This window comes from Capsicum annuum, chromosome 1 (assembly GCF_002878395.1).
Source record: "Capsicum annuum cultivar UCD-10X-F1 chromosome 1, UCD10Xv1.1, whole genome shotgun sequence".
In the NCBI taxonomy this organism is placed as follows: Eukaryota; Viridiplantae; Streptophyta; class Magnoliopsida; order Solanales; family Solanaceae; genus Capsicum; species Capsicum annuum.
Genome location: NC_061111.1, coordinates 51,744,874 through 51,762,428, shown reverse-complemented (window position 1 = coordinate 51,762,428; position 17,555 = coordinate 51,744,874). Strand labels below are relative to the sequence as shown.

The following is a 17,555-nucleotide window of genomic DNA, read 5'->3' as shown; positions in this document are numbered from 1 at the left end:
CAGTTTTTTAATTAGTTGGTTCCTCTGTTGCATTCGATGGTAAATCCGTTGCAACAAATGTTTAATCTGTTGTATTATATTATAAATTTATTGCATTAGATGGTTAATCGATTGCATCAGATGGTTAATCTGTTGCATCGGATGTTTAAATCCGTTATGTCAGATGGTTAATCAATTGCGTTAGATGGTTAATCTGTTGCATCAGATGGTTAATTTGTTGCATAAAATGGTTAATCTATTGTGTCAGATAGTTAAGTTGTTATATCAGATGGTTAATTTGTTTCATCTAATGGTTAATTTGTTGAATTTGTTGCATCAGAATCTGTTGGATCAAAAAGTTAATCTATTGCATCAGAAGGTTAATTTGTTGCAACAGATAGTTAATCTATTGCATCAAATGGTTAATTTGTTGCATCAGATGGTTAACATCATTTTTACCAAGAACAAGAATAAATCAACTCAGTAACGGGAGCAACACCAAAAACACTAACATTGTTGCGTTCTTTTTACAAACACAAACAACGAAAATCAAACTTCAAAAAACGTAACAAGCAACAAAAAATCATATTTCACTCCAAAAAGAGAAACGAAGAAATACCAAAAATTAGGATTTTAGTTACACTGCATTTCAAATTAAAATAACAAATATTGATTGTTAACCAATACTAGAAGAGAAGTTGGCTCAAGTTCCTCTTTTTCTTCAAAGCTAAAAAGGCCATAATTTTTTACCTTTGAAAGAAGAAAAGGAACGATGAAGAACTCGCAGCTGTTGTGGCCGGAGAGCAAGGTTGCCACATTGATTGGTGGTTGAAAGTCGAAAAAACTCAAAGCCCAACTATTTATCACTGGAGACTGAAGTCATTGGGGATTGAAAGGAGAAATTTGCAGAGTTGTTATTTGGGAGAAACTGTCTCGAGAGAGAAGAGAGACGGTTGATAATTTGGGGTGGAAAGGGGTGTGGGTTGATTTGTATTTTTGAAAAGATTAGAAAGGTTTGAAAATATTATATCGAGTCCACAATCCACTTAATCAAGTTTTCTAATTATGTTTGACCCTTTAAGTTGGTCAATGTCACCAATCCTTTATTCAAGACTTAAATGACACATTTCCTTCAATTTTCTCTGGATTCTATGTTTCAATTCGAAGTTACTGTAAATCTGAGAATAATCCAAACTTACAATTTTATTGAACAAGTTTGCATTTAAGAATTAACCAGTAAAAACATTCATGTGTTGAATATATCTGTTAATTCTTTCTTTCCAGAGGATAAATCTCAGTCATCCAAAATGTTGATGCCTTGATTTTGATAGTATTCTCTTTCAAGCTGACCTTGTTACTCTTTTTATTCTTGTTGATTAGCCTACGGTGTATGTGTTATTGCTTGATATGTAGGTTACGATTAAAGGTGTAAATAAAACAAGCAAGGTGAAGAATGTATACACATGAATTAGGATTATCGTAGCCGGATGTCAATGATATATAGTGGTATGATTGAATGTGCATGAATTGATATATGTCACAAGCTAATTGTTACATTTCTGATTGATATTACTTGTCATGGCCCATTTGGATTAGCATAGTATGTTGTTATAAAGAAATAATGCTTTAAAGGAGAAGGGGGCCGAGGGAGGAAGAAAGAATGAGTGTGGTAGGCAGTTTCGAACATTTGTTGAATAGAGCGTGGTAGGCAGTTTTGAATATTTGTTGAATGAACTTCTATAATAGTAAGTTGCAGTTACTGTATCTTTTTTTTTGTAAGGCTTTTGGATCGACGGAGTTAGAAGACTATGATTGAACAGCTGACTCCGTACTTCAACTACTCTTTCTATCCTTAACTTAGGTATAGCCTTCCACGTTTTGAATTATACTAACATATTTTAGCTTCGAAGCAATCGTATTTTGAATTCCAACATTGTTCTGATTTTGAAGATTCTCAGATCGAGTTTTTCACATCTGGGAATCTCTTACTGTGCCCTTATGAGAAGCAGCTTGTTAAATGCCCCAACAGTTTCGAATTAAATGGGGAGGCAAAATATTTACTCTACTTGTTCTAGAATAGGGTTTTCCCAAAATGTTAACAAGGTATTCGAATCACTTCTTTCTGCGCGGAAAAATAAAATAATACAGTAGCTTTATACTGCTGACTGTTGAGCAAAAGGAAGATGGAAAAGCCATACTCCTACACACCTTATATCACAAGTAGTAAGAACTATTGCAATTAACTTCTCAAATCTCAATCAAAGGCATGAAAATATCACTACCTAAGAATCAATATTCCTGATGTTCTTCTTGAGCTATAACAATCTAAGAAAATGCAAACAATAGGATAGCTGTAACACGAGTAGTTTCCTGGACAACTGTCAAATGCTCCTCTTTTGCTGAAGCAAGATCAACTGCACCACTTTTAGTGTACGCACAACAAATGAAAGGCTTCAGCTATTGCTTGCATACTTTATCCCAAACCAATAGCTGGCTGGTGCATGTCCTCATGCCCAAATGAATGATATACATGAGAAAGAATCAAGTATCTCGAATAATTGATAATTTATGATTCACTAAGTTAAGGACGAGATTGTATTGGAGAAAACATGCCATCTTCCACAACTTTATGATGATAGAATAGATTGCAGTGCTATTTGCTGCTGAGGTTGCAAAGAAGACCATATTGAAGACAGTGAGGTAGGCGGAAGCAGTTGCTGGAGCTGCCTCAAAGATTAATCATTCGGATTAATGTTTGTTTGCTGGAAAGATCCTCACCGGCACATAGAACTTACATTTGAAGAAAATTTTGATTACAAAATGGTAGTAACATGAATATTACTTTGTATAGGGCTATAATACTATATATAACACAACCATTGTAGCAAATCTATATAGATTGTCGATAGAGACTCCTCGAATGACAAGACTAGGGGATGTGGTCGAACATCTTAGTCTTTTGGATCAGATGTACTGCGTCAAACACCAGGAATTGAGATAAAAATTGAAACATTTTGTTGTGCTACATAGCGCTGACCCTGACCCAAAAGGTCTAATAATAACTAACCTTAGCAAAAACTGGAACTCTGGACCATAATAAGTCATTTTTTTAAATCAATTCACCAAAGTAATATGTTTTTCTGAAACTTTACCAAACTAGTATAAACGTTGGGATTGTTCCCAGTAACGTATTATGCTTTAAAAAAAGTTCACGGAACAAAAAGAGTTGTGGATGACGTTAAAATAGGAATCATTACTGTCAGTAACGTTTTTGACATAAAATGTTACTGCAAGTAATGTTTTTGACATAAAATATTACTGCGAGTAACGTTTTTATCATAAAATATTACTGCGAGTAACGTTTTTGACATAAAACGTTACTGAAAGTAACGAGACTCTGCAATTCTGCAACTCTGCCACATCAGAATCTTTGTACAAATCTGTCAATTCGTTACTGTCAATTACTTTTTATATTTAAAATGTTACTCTGAGTAACGTTACTAACAAATCAACTCAAAACTTCGAGTAACAAGTGACATCAAATTATTGTCAGTCACACCTTAGAGTTGTCACTTGTTGGAATGTCTTTGTTGTTAATTGTTATTGTCAGTCAATCTTAGAGCTAAAATGTTATTGACAGTAACATTTTATTGGTAATTCCAACTTTGCAGGTCCGTGATTTGATTCGATAGAATTGTTACCCATAGTAACGTTTTTATCTTAAAAAATGACTACTAATAACGACTTAAATGTCAAAAATTATGATGCTATAGAGTTTTGAGTTTATTTGATAGTATCGTTACTTGGAGTAACGTTTTAAAGATAAAACGTAATTGACAGTAAAGAATTTAACGCCAGATTTGTACAATGATTCTGATGTGGTAGAGTTGCGGAGTCTCGTTGGTCACGGTAACATTTTATGTGAAAAATGTTACTGGCAGTAACAATTTATGTCAAAAACATTATTAACAATAACGATTCCTATTTTAACGTCATCCACGGCTCTTTTTGGTCCGTTAACTTATTTTAAAGTATAATACGTTACTGAAAACAATGTTTATACTAGTTTGGTAAAGTTTCAAAAAAACATATTACTTTGGTGAATTGATTTAAAAATTGACTTATTTTGGTCGAGAGCTCCAAAAACTGAAACAATTTTTGGAAGTTACTGATTGTTCAGGCCTAATAGTTCTCCATATGACCTGCGAGCAGGAAACCTGGTTAAACATAAAGACTCCAGTGTAATGAACATATCAAATACAACTATCTACAAAAAGAATTAGCAAGTCTGATTTACCAATAATCTAGATAATGCAAGAATAAGTCAACATGATTGTAACCAGCAACAACACAACATTCGCAGTATATTCCCACAAGTGGAATCTTGGAAGGGCGGGTATGCACAAACCATACTCCTACCTTTGTGGGGTACAGAGGTTGTTTGCAAACGGCTGAAAACATGCTCATACAAGAGGTATATCAAAGAGTAAAGAACCTACAAAATGATATGGTTCTCTACAAAAGACACTCAATCCTCTATACATCCCGGAACTACATGGGTGCACCAAAAAGAAACCTCCATTTTTTTTTAAAGAACCCTCAAGTTGTCTTGACTGAAGCATGTCAAAGGGATAGAGTGGATATATAAGATTCATATAGCACATGCCAACTAGTTTCAGTTGAGCTGTAATGCCTTTCGTAAAATAAAATCAGAGAATATGCATATAACATGATGTCTAGAACCAAGGGCAATAAAAGCAACTGTTGGACAATAGACTGCAAAATCTTAAAGAAAAAAGGTTGAAAATAAGAAGACTCAATATATGTTGAAACTCAGCTTTTCTGTATATTAAAAATAACTAAAGACAAGACTTTATATAGACTTACAAAACAACTAAACCACTAAGTCACTAAGTTAACAACTATCCACTAACTAAGCATACTGCAACATAACTGCTAACAGTCCAAGAAAATAGGAAACTACTAACAAATTAAATTTGACTAGGTGACACATTTAATTAGTCTTCAATACTCCCTCTTAATTCAAAGTTACAGACACCAAGCAAAGCCCTCAAATAAATAAACTTTTCTGTTGCCAACGACTTCGTTAGTATATCAGCTAATTGCTTATGAGTGCTGCAATGTTTCACTATGATTTGCTCTTTTTCTACCAAATCGTGAATGAAATGAAATCGAACATCAATGTGCTTAGTTCTACCGTGAAAACTTGGATTCTTTGTCATGGTGATCAATGCTTTGTTGTCACAGTATATATCTGTTGCACTTTCTTTGCTTATTCTGAAGTTCTGCTAACATCTTTCTAAGCCAGATGGCTTGACAAGCTGCTAAAGTTGATGCAATGTACTCAATTTCTGAGGTTGACGACGTTGTTGTAGCTTGCTTCTTTGAACTCCAAGTTACCACACCTAAACCTAGAGTTAAAACATGAGCTAAAATGCTCTGTCTATCATCCAACGAACCAGCATAGTCACTGTCAGTGAACCCACATAATCTAAAATTGGAAACTTATGAATACCAAATACCATAGTCCATAGTTCCAGCGATATAATGCAGAACCCTTTTTGCTGCTCCAAAATAAATCTTTGAAGGTTGTTGCATGTACCTGGAAATGACACTAACAGAGAATGTAATATCGGAGCGAGTGTGGGTTAGATAAATCAAACCTCCAACCAGGCTTCTGAAACTTCTAGCATTATCCATCTCTGCTCCATCATTAAGCTGTAATTTTTCACCAATATTCATAAGTGTAGCTGCAGGCTTGCAGTTAAGCAAACCAAATTTAATAAGAAGGTCCCTAGCATATTTCCTTTGTGATAGAAATATTTCATCTTCAGATTGATGGACTTCAAGGCCAAGAAAGTAATATAATAAACCCATATCTAACATCTCAAACTCATTCATCATTTGCGACTTGAATTTATCCACAAGAGAAATAGAAGATATAGTATAAATAATATCATCAATGCAAAGGCAAACAATGATGAAATTAGTACTTTTCTTCTTTACATACAATGTGAGTTCATTCTCACTTCTCATATATCCTTTTGTCTTAAAATATCCATCAATTTTGCTATACCATGCTCGAGGGTCTTGCTTCAAACCATATAATGCCTTTTTTAGCTTGTGGACCTTTGTTTCATCGCCCTTATTTATGAAACCTTCTGGTTGTGCTACATAGACATCTTCTTATAAGTCTCCATTGAGTAATGCCCACTTGATATCAAATTGATAAACTAGCCACTGTGACTGCGCAACCAATTCTAGAATAAGTCTAATAGTTTAAAATCGAGCAACTAGAGAGAATGTTCTTCAAAATTAATACCATATTATTGCACATATCCTTTTGCCACAAAATGAGCTTTATGCTTCTGTAGTATCTCATCTGCTACAAAGTTTATCTTGAAGACCCACTTCAAGCCGATTGTATTTTGTCTTCTGGTAATTCCACCATCTCCCATGTGCGATTTTTTTGATAGAATCTCTCTTATACCATCGCACTCCGCCACTCTTACTTTTTTAGTTGTTTCTCCATAATGTATAGGATCTAAAATATCAAAAGAAAATTGATAATGTGTATACATGTCATTAGCATACTTGGGATTCGTTGTAGGCCTTGTTGATTTTCTTAATGGAATTGGCTCATCTGGAGGTTCTTCAAGAGTTGTAGATGAAGATTTTTTCCTTGGTGAAGCTGAAAAAGATGAATCTGAGGAAGTTGTAGAAGAATCCATTGCTGTAGCTATACCATTTAGCTATTGAATTCCATCGAAAGTGATTCTAGTCGGCATAGGAATCTGCTCTTTACTTCTACTCCAATTCTAGCATGTCGTTTCATCAAATACTACATCCCTTCTGATTAAAATCTTTCTACTAAGGAGGTTATACAATCTATATGCTTTGGATTGTGTACAATAACTAATAAAATGTATTTTTCATATTTCTTATCCAACTTATGACGGAATTGAGAATTTATCAAAGCATAAGCAATACAACCAAAAATTCTTAAATAGCTTACAGATGGTTTTCTACCCCATCAAGCTTCAAATAGAGTTTGATTTAAAACGACCTTTGTAGGAGACAAGTTCAATATATGGACTGATGTCGCCACAGCTTCAGCCTAAAAATGATTCAGAAGTCCCTTTGCTTTCAACATGCTTCTTTCCATCTCCACAACAGTGTGAAAGGTTTTGATGGACAGACCACTTTATTTATCAACCATGGCTTTGAATTGCTTGAATTTCTGAAATGTTTCTGATTTGGTTTCCAAAAAATTGACCTAACTCATGCAACTATAATCATCAGTAAAAATTAGAAAATAACGACTACCACCAAAAGATGTATTATGCATAGGTCCACATAAATCAGCATGTATTAATTCAAGATATTTTTAAGCCCTCCAAGTCTTTCTGACAGGAAAAGATTTTCTAGTTTGTTTTCCATAACTACATTCTTCACACAATTCAATAGAATCAATTTTTTGTATTCCAAGAACTATACCTTTGTCAACGACCAATTTCAAGACTTTTATGTTAAGGTAACTGTACCTTAGATGCCACAACTTTGAGTCATCCTTTGCACTTGTAGCAAGGGCAAAATTTTTCATATTGGAAACATCTAGCGGAAATATATTATTTGGCGTCATGGTGATGCGAACTTTTTTGCCTGACTTCTTATTTGTAATGACACACACATCTTCATCAAACCGAAGAGAATATTTATCAGTTATTAGTTGTCCAATGCTTATCAAATTATATCCTAGATCAGGTACAAACTGAACATCATACAATACTTTTACTTTGTCATGGCTAGTGTCAACAATCACCTTGCTTTTTCCTTCAACATGCATCTCTTTTGTGTTGCCAAGTTTTACCTTCTTCCTTTGCTTCTCATCAAGCTCTTGGAACATAGATTTGGTGCCTGTCATATGATTTGAACAATCATTATCTACAAAGCATAAATCACTTGGCTTATAGTCTGTATCAACGCAGGCAAAGAGATAATTCTCTTTCTAGCAATCAACCTTTATATGCCCATAGCACTGACAGTGAGGACATCGAATTATAACGCCCTAATTTTTTGAACCAAAATGCTACACGGTGCTCATGACCTTGAAGGACCACAAGCTAACCCATGACTGATATCTGTACCTGTAAACTACATAATATCTCATAAAATATGCAAAAACATGAACTGTAAGGCCATAAGGTTCAATACTAATAAATATTTGAAAAACATGGTCTAATAATACCAAAAAGGAACATAAATACTGAAGTTTGAACATCTAATCTGACATCTAGTTTGAAATCCTCTAACTAAACTGAATAAGGAGTTGAAGGAACATGTCTCCAGCTAACTCCATGAACTGAAAAACTAATCTGAGATACTGTAATAAAGTAATAATAATATTATCCTCTTTATGAAGAAGAGCACTGGCTGTTGAAATCTGCAATGCTACTGCTACTTCGAAACTCGTGCCTCTGTACCTATGGCGTCAAATAAAACACCATAGCACAAATGCATCAGTACGACTGAATGTACTGAGTATATGAGTGAGGTAGTCTAAATGCAAAGGGTTTTATATGCATAAACAATGCTGACTGATATGAACGTGAGAATACTTACATACATACATAACTGCAACTAAACTCATGGTGATACTGACTACTGAGTCTTAATACTAACAACATGAGTTTACTGATGCTGAGATACTGAATGACAGAGTTTACTGATGTTGATATGTAATTCACTAATAAGTGAGGAACTGATACTGTATTTCTGAACACTGGGAGACTGATACTATATTACTAATAAAGGAATGATTATTTTTGATAGTTCTGATTATGAAGAACTGATTTGAATTGACCATATATAATAGTCTTGAAACTAAGCTCGTGATAACATGACTCTTGAGTATGAATATAGATGACATGTATTTACTGATAACATATCATGAATGATAACTGAATTCTAATAACTGATATATATGATAACATGAGTTCTAATAACTGATAGTATGAATGACTGTATCTGAGAGTCCTAAATCTGAAAGAACTAGCTGAGTTACGTACTGCATTTGACAGTCCTGATATCCTAAAGAACTATCGGAGTTCCTTTACTAAGACTAATACTGAAACTGTGGGAAGTAGTATTTAACCGACATGCCCTATGTATGCCGTCATGGCTAAGCTGGGGTCCAATCTCTGCCCCGACTAGAGGGGTGTCAATACCGTGCCACGGGTAAGGACAACCTATGAGTGACCCTTATCTGGCAGGTACTCAATGAGAATGATGAAAACCCTAAACTGACGGGCTAAGCCACCTTATCAATCCTAATTTGACAGGCTAAGATGTCTCAACCTACGCTGGCTACGTAGTTCTGGAACACAAGGATGACTGCTAAGAATCACACCCTGAGCTGGCAGGTAGAGTCATGGAAACGCTTGTTTCTAAACTGAATAACTAAGATGAATTGAACTGATTAACTGAACTGATACTGATTAACTGGACTGATAAACTAAGTTTACTGGATTCCAATGACTGACGGAATATACTGAGTTCTGAGGACTGATTGAAAGTACTGAAGTTACTGAGATTGACTATGAATACTGAGGTTACTGAGGTTACGAAGCACTAAGATTACTGAGATTACTGGACTATTAAGATTACTGAGATTTCTGAGTTTTCCTGAGTCACATGACTGACTGAATTCTATAGATCATGGCTTGACTGAGAGTATTGTGAAAACATGACATGGCTCTAGCCACACAACTATATTTTTGGGTACAAGTACCCCCAGGACTCGATGGAAGGAAACTGACACAACTTGAATTTCTTAAGTACACGACCATCAATAAAAATCCATAATACATGAGTGGGGGATTTCATGAAGTACATGGTCATCATAATATCTATCATGAATAGGAATGCTTATAATCAAGTCATAAATCTCATATTCTAATATCATGGGCATTCCGACAACATCTACTATTCATAGCAATGGTATGGAAACCATTCAAGCATAAAGGAACAACAATATGTAACATTTAGTTCATATTGTAATGATTTGGGGATATTATACTTCATGTATTTATTCAACATCTCAAACATGGTAGGGAAAACATGGATATATTTTGTGTACATAATTTATATCTCCATTATCATACATGCTTTATACCACAACAATAACAACACATAATTTGCATGGAAATTCATATTGGAGTGCATGACTAACATGAACTTGTTATTTAGATGTCATGAAATCATGTAAATATGAAGTTCTAACATACTAGGCATTTTATCGAACACCTTGCATGCATTCTTTAAGGCATAGGTGGATTTCATACTTGCATTCTATCAATCCATCTAAAGATCATGTTTTTCAACTAACAACATAACTTTCATGAGATATACAGTCGCGATACTATTATATAGCAAAACAAAAAAGCATCAACATGGGTATGATCATATCACCACAACCAACTAAGCTTTTGTATTTTAAAGATTAATTCTTGAACTCCACGGACGGAAGGAATCCGTGGATGAACACTACGCATACCTTGGAAGGGAGGTTCTTGATGATTGACGGAGGAATTTCCTTGAAATTGGATCTTCGAGTTTAATTATGAAACCCTAGTTGTTTTTCTCTTTCAGTGCTCTTGGATGATGAGCTTTGAGATGTTAATAGGGTTGTAATGTGTTTAGAAGCTATATATTTTGTAGGGTTAAGTTTAGGGACGTGTAAGGAGTGTTAAAAGACTTAATTATCCTCAAAATAACTCAAAAAAGAGTGTTTTTGGCACTTGGAATTGACTTAGGCAGCGCCTAACCAATCGCCTAAGTTTGGTTGGGCGGCGCCTAACCAATCGCCTATCCTTACTGTCTCTCACAAAAATGGGCATAATTTTTCGCTCGGGTATTGTCTTAAGGCGAATTTGGTATCATTGGAAAGATAATTCAATTATCAACAATTTGGTGGGTCTAAATATGCAGAAATACCACATTAACATTGAGTTATACTCATTCAAATATGAACCTTACGAAATTGAACACTAAAACTTGGTGGATTCAAAAACTCTTAGCTTGTATTACCTTAAGTGACTCATATGAAGTTGATTAATGCATCATAAGCTATCTTATCACTAGGATATTCATTGTAAGTCATGCACTAAAATTCTACTCACAGGATAGGAGGTTTCATAGGTAGGAAAAATGGTTCGTCTCCTAGCTTAGAAACATACGGGGTATTACATAAATGCTATTTTTTCTGTTGCCTTGCTCATTGGAATGCTTGTGCCCATCATTCCTTCCTCTGCCTCTTGCATAACCATGACCTCGACCACTGCAAAATCCTCTTCTTCTTGGCCTCTACTTGCTGGACTATTGTTTTCTCTATAATTAGTTGTTGCATTATTCACCTAGAATGCCTTCTCTTCATTCTTTTCGGTAGATCAATTGAGTCTTACCTCATGAGCTTGAATATATCCCATTAATTTATCAAAGGAAAATACCGAAAGATCCTTAGACTCTTCTATTGTAGTAATTACATGATCAAATTTTGGAGTCAAGCTTCGCAGTATCTTTTCCACAATAGTCTGGTCGGTAACTTTCTCTCCATAGGATCGCATTATGCTGACAATTGCCACTACTTTGGACAAAAAATCAGCAATAGATTCTCCACTTTTCATTAGCAAGGTTTCAAAGTCACGCCGAAGTGATTGGAGTCTCACCAGAATGACCTTTGAATCACCTTCAAACTCCTTCTATAGAATGGATCAAGCATGCTTTGATGTGGTTTCAACCGCAATCTGTGAAAAAATACTATCATGGAAAGCTTGCTGGATAAACACCAGTGCCTTAACATTTTTTTGCTTGTTGTTTCTCAGTCTATCTCCTTAGTAGGGATCTGCAAATCCACTTTCTACCAAGTCCCAAAGATTTTGGGATTTGAGTATAGTTTTCATACGAATACTCCAAAATTCGTAACTTTCTCCCATGAAGATGGGAATGAGTGGTTGTGTCACACCCGAGGAATTGCTTCTACTTGCCATGGCTCTTGATACCAAAGATGTTGGGACAATAGACTGCATAAACTTAAAGAACAAAGGCTGAAAGGAAGAGTACTCAATTTGAGTATAGTTTTCATACGAATACTTAAAAATTCGTAAAATTCTACCGTGAAGATGGGAATGAGTGGTTGTGTCACACCCGAGGAATTGCTGCTACTTGCCATGGCTTAGATACCAAAGATGTTGGGACAATAGACTACAAAAACTTAAAGAACAAAAGCTGAAAGTAAGAGGACTCAATATATGCTGAAACTCAGCTTTTTTGTATATTAAAAATAACTAAAGACAAGCCTTTATATAGACTTACAAAACAACTAAACAACTAAGTCACTAAGTGAACAACTATCCACTAACTGAGCATACTGTAGCATGACTACTAACAGTCCAAGAAAATAGGAAACTACTATCAAATTAAATTTGACTAGGTCACACGTTGAATTAGTTTTCAATCGCAACTACACAAATAGGTAGTGGATCTTTGTTGCATCCACCTAGTCAGGGAAAAATTAAAAAAACTTCCATCATTATTTACTATTTAATGTAACAGAAAAGGATTTATGTTAAAGCAAATTGAATGAATACCTTTAGAAACTGTAACCAGGTACAGGAGAAGCTTTAAATCTTCTCAGAACAAAGGCCATATGTCAGAACTGAAGCTAGTTTCACCAAAGTTAAAGTGAAGTTACCTAAGAAACTTATTCATAGAGCAATAAAATAAGTGATTGCTAGAACATAACTTTAATTGGGCAGAGTCAATACTGTGCGAATCATCCTCAGTGACGAAACGGCATTATCATGTGTCATTACATTCTCAGGTTGAAGAGCATTAGGATGCATTATAGCTAGAATCAAATTTTGTGGATATCCATAGATATCGTCTATGACCTGTGATGGTACAAAATTACTTCTGTGCAGAATAGGAGTTTATTGCACTGGCGAGGAAAAGAAAGATGAAAAAAACAGTGTATCCATTATTCAAATCGAGAGTTTTAATGAACTCAAGCGTCCTATACATATTGTTTTTATTTGAATTGTGCTAATGATTTATTTTGCCTTTGGGGAATATTTTCAAAGCAACCTCCTATTTTTTTTTTTCAATCCCAGTACAAGAGAAGCAGGGGCGGCTGGACAGTGCAATGAAAAAGACTCTTGCCTTAGGCCCCCAAATTTGGGGGACCCCATTTTCTTGTAATAATTTTATGTAAAATAAAGCAATAAGACTTTTTGGAAGAGAAATAAAATATAGCTTTAAAAAGAAATTTTGATAGACAATTGATTTGATATATCAATGACAACACTTTTTATCTTCTCCAAAAAAAAAAAAAGAAACTTTGGTGGATGGTCACCTTCTTGCTTTTTAAGTTGAATTTTTTTAATCTTTTTTCTCAATTTTCATTTCTTACTCTCATTCTCTCTATTCTTAATGTTTGCTTTCTCCCTCTTAAATTTAAGAATTTTGAATTGAACAATTCAAAAGTTAAAAATTTTGCTAATTTAATTTGAGTAGAGCATCCAAAAAATATTTTGGAATCAAATCTTCATATTTCTTAAATCGGGTAATATTATTCTTAACTTTCTAATATTACTTTTGTTTCTTATATTTTTTTTTAATTGATATTTTAGATAGTGTTTTAGAATATTTGTTAGAATTTTAAAATGTCAACTAGAAAGTATGAATCTGGCCATTCAAAACTTAAAAGAAAAAGGAAAGTAAATAATTTGATAAAATCTCAAGAAGGAGCTCTTGATAAATTTTTGACAAATAATATCAAAATTAGACCAAACAATTTAGGAGAATGTTCTTTAGAGGACCAAGTCACTAACTTAGTTGAGTTAGATGATGATGAAATAATCCAAATAGAAGAAGAAAAAAGGAAATTAGTGAAAAATCAATTGTAGATTATCAAGAAAATCAAGAACTTATAAATGAATCGAATAATTGTATTCCTAAAAACATTTCTGATCCTAGTCAATGGAATAATGTTGATACTAAGTTAATAGATCTATTAGTAGAAAAGGGGTCACTTAGAATTAGTGACATAGATTTTTCAAAGGATGAATCTTCAAGACATTTTTCTACTACATATTATTTTCAAAAATTGGCTAACGGAGACAGACATGAAAGAAGATGGTTAGTTTATTCCAAAGATTTGAATAAAGTATTTTGTTTTTGTTGCAAGTTATTTAACACTACTTTTAATATTAAGAATAATAAATTAGCTAGTGAGGACAGTAGAGATTGAAAAAATCTTAGTACTAAACTTAGAATCCATGAAATGACTGACCAACGTATAATCAATATGCGTTTATGGATTGATTTATGATACAAGATCGACAAGGAACATACAAACAACATCAAAATTAGTCCACAAGTTGAAAGAACCATGGACCCTTTTGATGACCACTCTCGAATTCGCTACCAACAACAAGAGTACAAGATTTTGTGGTGTATTTGACACCAAATCAGAGACCCAAACTAATATTAACAATAATTTATGAAGAAAAAGATGGAAAACAATAATGTAATAATAACAACACACGGGTTACAAGAGAAACAATACACCACATGGCTACAAGATTACAATAAAGAAAATAATAGAGAGTGTGACATACACTACTACAAAGATCAAGAACCTAAGTGTATTCAAGAACAAAGACCCTTGATAAACATAGTAGAAACAGCTACACTATGCAGTGGACACAAGAGAGGACCTCAATCTATCTAGCACCCAACGATCCAAGCAAACAAATAACAAAAGTGATTCCACACCTAAGTTGTTTCCCAGTTTCAGCCAAGTCTCTATAGAAGAGAGAACTTGTGTTTTTCAAGTGTGTTATACAATCTTCAGTATCAAAAAACTAAGTAAAGTAACCTTAAAATATTTACCCTAAAATATTTCTTATATAGTGTATTACGAATAAAAGGTAAAAAGTTCAAAATGTCCCTTAGAGATTAGGTGCCCCTCTAGTGTGAATTAGTGACTGTTTTGATATGTTTTAAGCCCTTAATTCCACTTCTCTTGCACACACAGATGGACGAATTCAATACACATCCTCATAAGTCCATCTACGCTATTGCACTTGTATCAATTTAGAAGTTCGATTGCGCAATAATAAAATAATTGATTAAAATGTGCAAGACCAAATTAATAGAGATAAAGAACATTGAAAAAATGTATTGTCATGAATTATTTCTATCATAAAAACTCTAGGATAAAATAATTTAGAATTTAGGGGAAAGAACGAAAATATTTATCGAGAAAATAATGGAAACTTCTTAAGTCTTATTGAAATGATTACAGAATTTGATCCAATCATGCAAGAAAATATTCGTAGAATAAAAAATGATGAAATTCATAACCATTATCTTGGACATAATATACAAAATAAATTAATAAAATTGTTGGCAAGTGAAATGAAGAATAACGTTATTGAAAAAATTAGAGAAACAAAATATTTCTCTATCATACTTGATTGTACTCCAGATGCAAGTCATCAAGAGCAAATGTCTTTTATATTAAGGAGTGTGGATATTTCAATAACTCTAATAAAAGTTGTCGAATATTGTTTAGAATTCATAAAAGTGGATGATACAAGTGGAAAAGGTCTTTTTGAAGTTATTTTAGATGAAATAAAATGTACTGGACTTGATGTTGCTAACTTAAGAGGACAAGGATATGATAATGGATCTAATATGAAGGAAAAACATCAAGAAGTGCAAAAAAGACTTCTTGATATAAATCCTAGATCATTTTATACACCATGTGGTTGCCATAATCTAAATTTAGTAATATGCGATATGGATAATTCTTGTACAAAAGCTATGTCATTCTTTGGAGTGGTACAATGCATATATTCACTATTTTCTTCTTCCACTAAGCGATGGAAAATTTTAAAAGATAGTGTATTCGATTTAACTCTTAAATCATTGTCACAAACACGTTGGGGAAGTCGTATTGAAAGTATTAAAGTAATAAGATTTCAAACTCCACAAATAAGAGATGCTTTATTGAAATTAGTGGAAGTTAGTGATGATCCAAAACCTAAAAGTGAAGCTAATTGCTTAGCAACTTATGAGCTTGAAAATTTTAAATTTTTATTAGGTATGATTATTTGGTATGATGTACTATTTGTTGTTAATTCAATTAGCAAAATTTTACAATCAAAAGATATGCATATTGATGTTGCCATAGATCAATTAAGAGGTCTTGTTTCTTTTTTCAAAAATTATAGAGAAGAAGGATTTACAACTGCTATGATTGTTGCTAATGAAATTGCATTAGAGATGAATATAGAACTTGAATTTCATAGTAAATGTGTAATTTATAGAAAAAAATAATTTGATGAAAATGTTGATAATGAAATTACAAAATCTCTTGAAGAATCTTTTAGAGTTGATTACTTCTTATATATAGTAGACCAAGTCATTTATTCACTTCAAAATAGATTTGAAAAATTTGAAGACTATGAAAGTCTTTTCATTTTTTTATTTAATTGAAAAAAATTGCGATCATTAATGACGAGAATTTAAAAAAACTTTGTCTTAATCTTGAATGTTCCGAATTAAAAGTGTTGAGGGAAATCACACAAATAGAAGATAATACTCTTATCGAGATACTCAATCAAATAAAATGACTTGATTCTTTTCCAAATGTTTATATTGCTTATAGAATAATGTTAACAATTCCTGTAATAGCCGCTTCCGCAGAAAGAAGCTTTTCAAAATTAAAAATTATAAAATCTTATCTAAGATCAACAATGTTACAAGAAAAATTAAGTGGATTGGCTATATTATCAATTGAAAAAGAATTGTTACAAGATTTCGATGATAAAAAAATTATTAAGGACTTTGCATCTCAAAAATCTAGAAAAATAGATTTTAAATAAATAAAATCTAAATTTTTAATTTTAATTTAAGGCCTCCGATTTTAATTTGGCCTTAGGCCCCCAATACGCTTGAGCTACCTCTGAAGAGAAGTATGATTTCTTCCCAAACTAAATGATGGTTTTTTTTGGGTTACTACTTTATTAGGTTTTGAACGAGAAGAAAAGACGTACAAAGTTTTTTCGACAACATATCATTTTCAAGAGAGGTACACAAAACACTGGGTTCTCACTTTAGGCGTAGATGATTCATGGAGAGAGATTAAAAATCCCCCTTTATTTTCGGCAAGCCGCGGATGATGCATGTCACTCGTGGATGTATTATGAGTTAATAGAGGTGAAGGGTAAACCAACAGTCATGGAAACCTGGCCAGAAGGATATATCCATGACCATTTTTCAGTCATGTCTTCCAAAAATAGTTACTACTCATAGAGTTTCAAATTTTACATGTAAGAACATAGGAATTAAAAACTATACGACAATGACTATTTTTTAATTACAAAGTCTAAAATTGATTTGTTATTTTATCCTTTATTTCATAAACTAGAGGGGCATGACTCGTGTCAGAAACGGGCCCAACAAATGACGCATTTAAATTTTTAATG

At 33.3% G+C, this 17,555-nt stretch overlaps 1 protein-coding gene across 1 annotated transcript; it reads right to left on the bottom strand.

Annotated features, from left to right (window-relative positions):
- Positions 1-5,241: 5,241 nt before the first annotated feature.
- Positions 5,242-5,904, bottom strand: LOC107844991 (uncharacterized mitochondrial protein AtMg00810-like). Its single transcript, XM_016689317.1, has 2 exons — positions 5,603-5,904; positions 5,242-5,491 (listed from the first exon to the last, which is right to left on the bottom strand). The coding sequence occupies exons 1-2, from the start codon at positions 5,902-5,904 to the stop codon at positions 5,242-5,244; spliced, it is 552 nt and encodes a 183-aa protein (XP_016544803.1).
- Between the last annotated feature and the right edge of the window lie 11,651 nt (positions 5,905-17,555).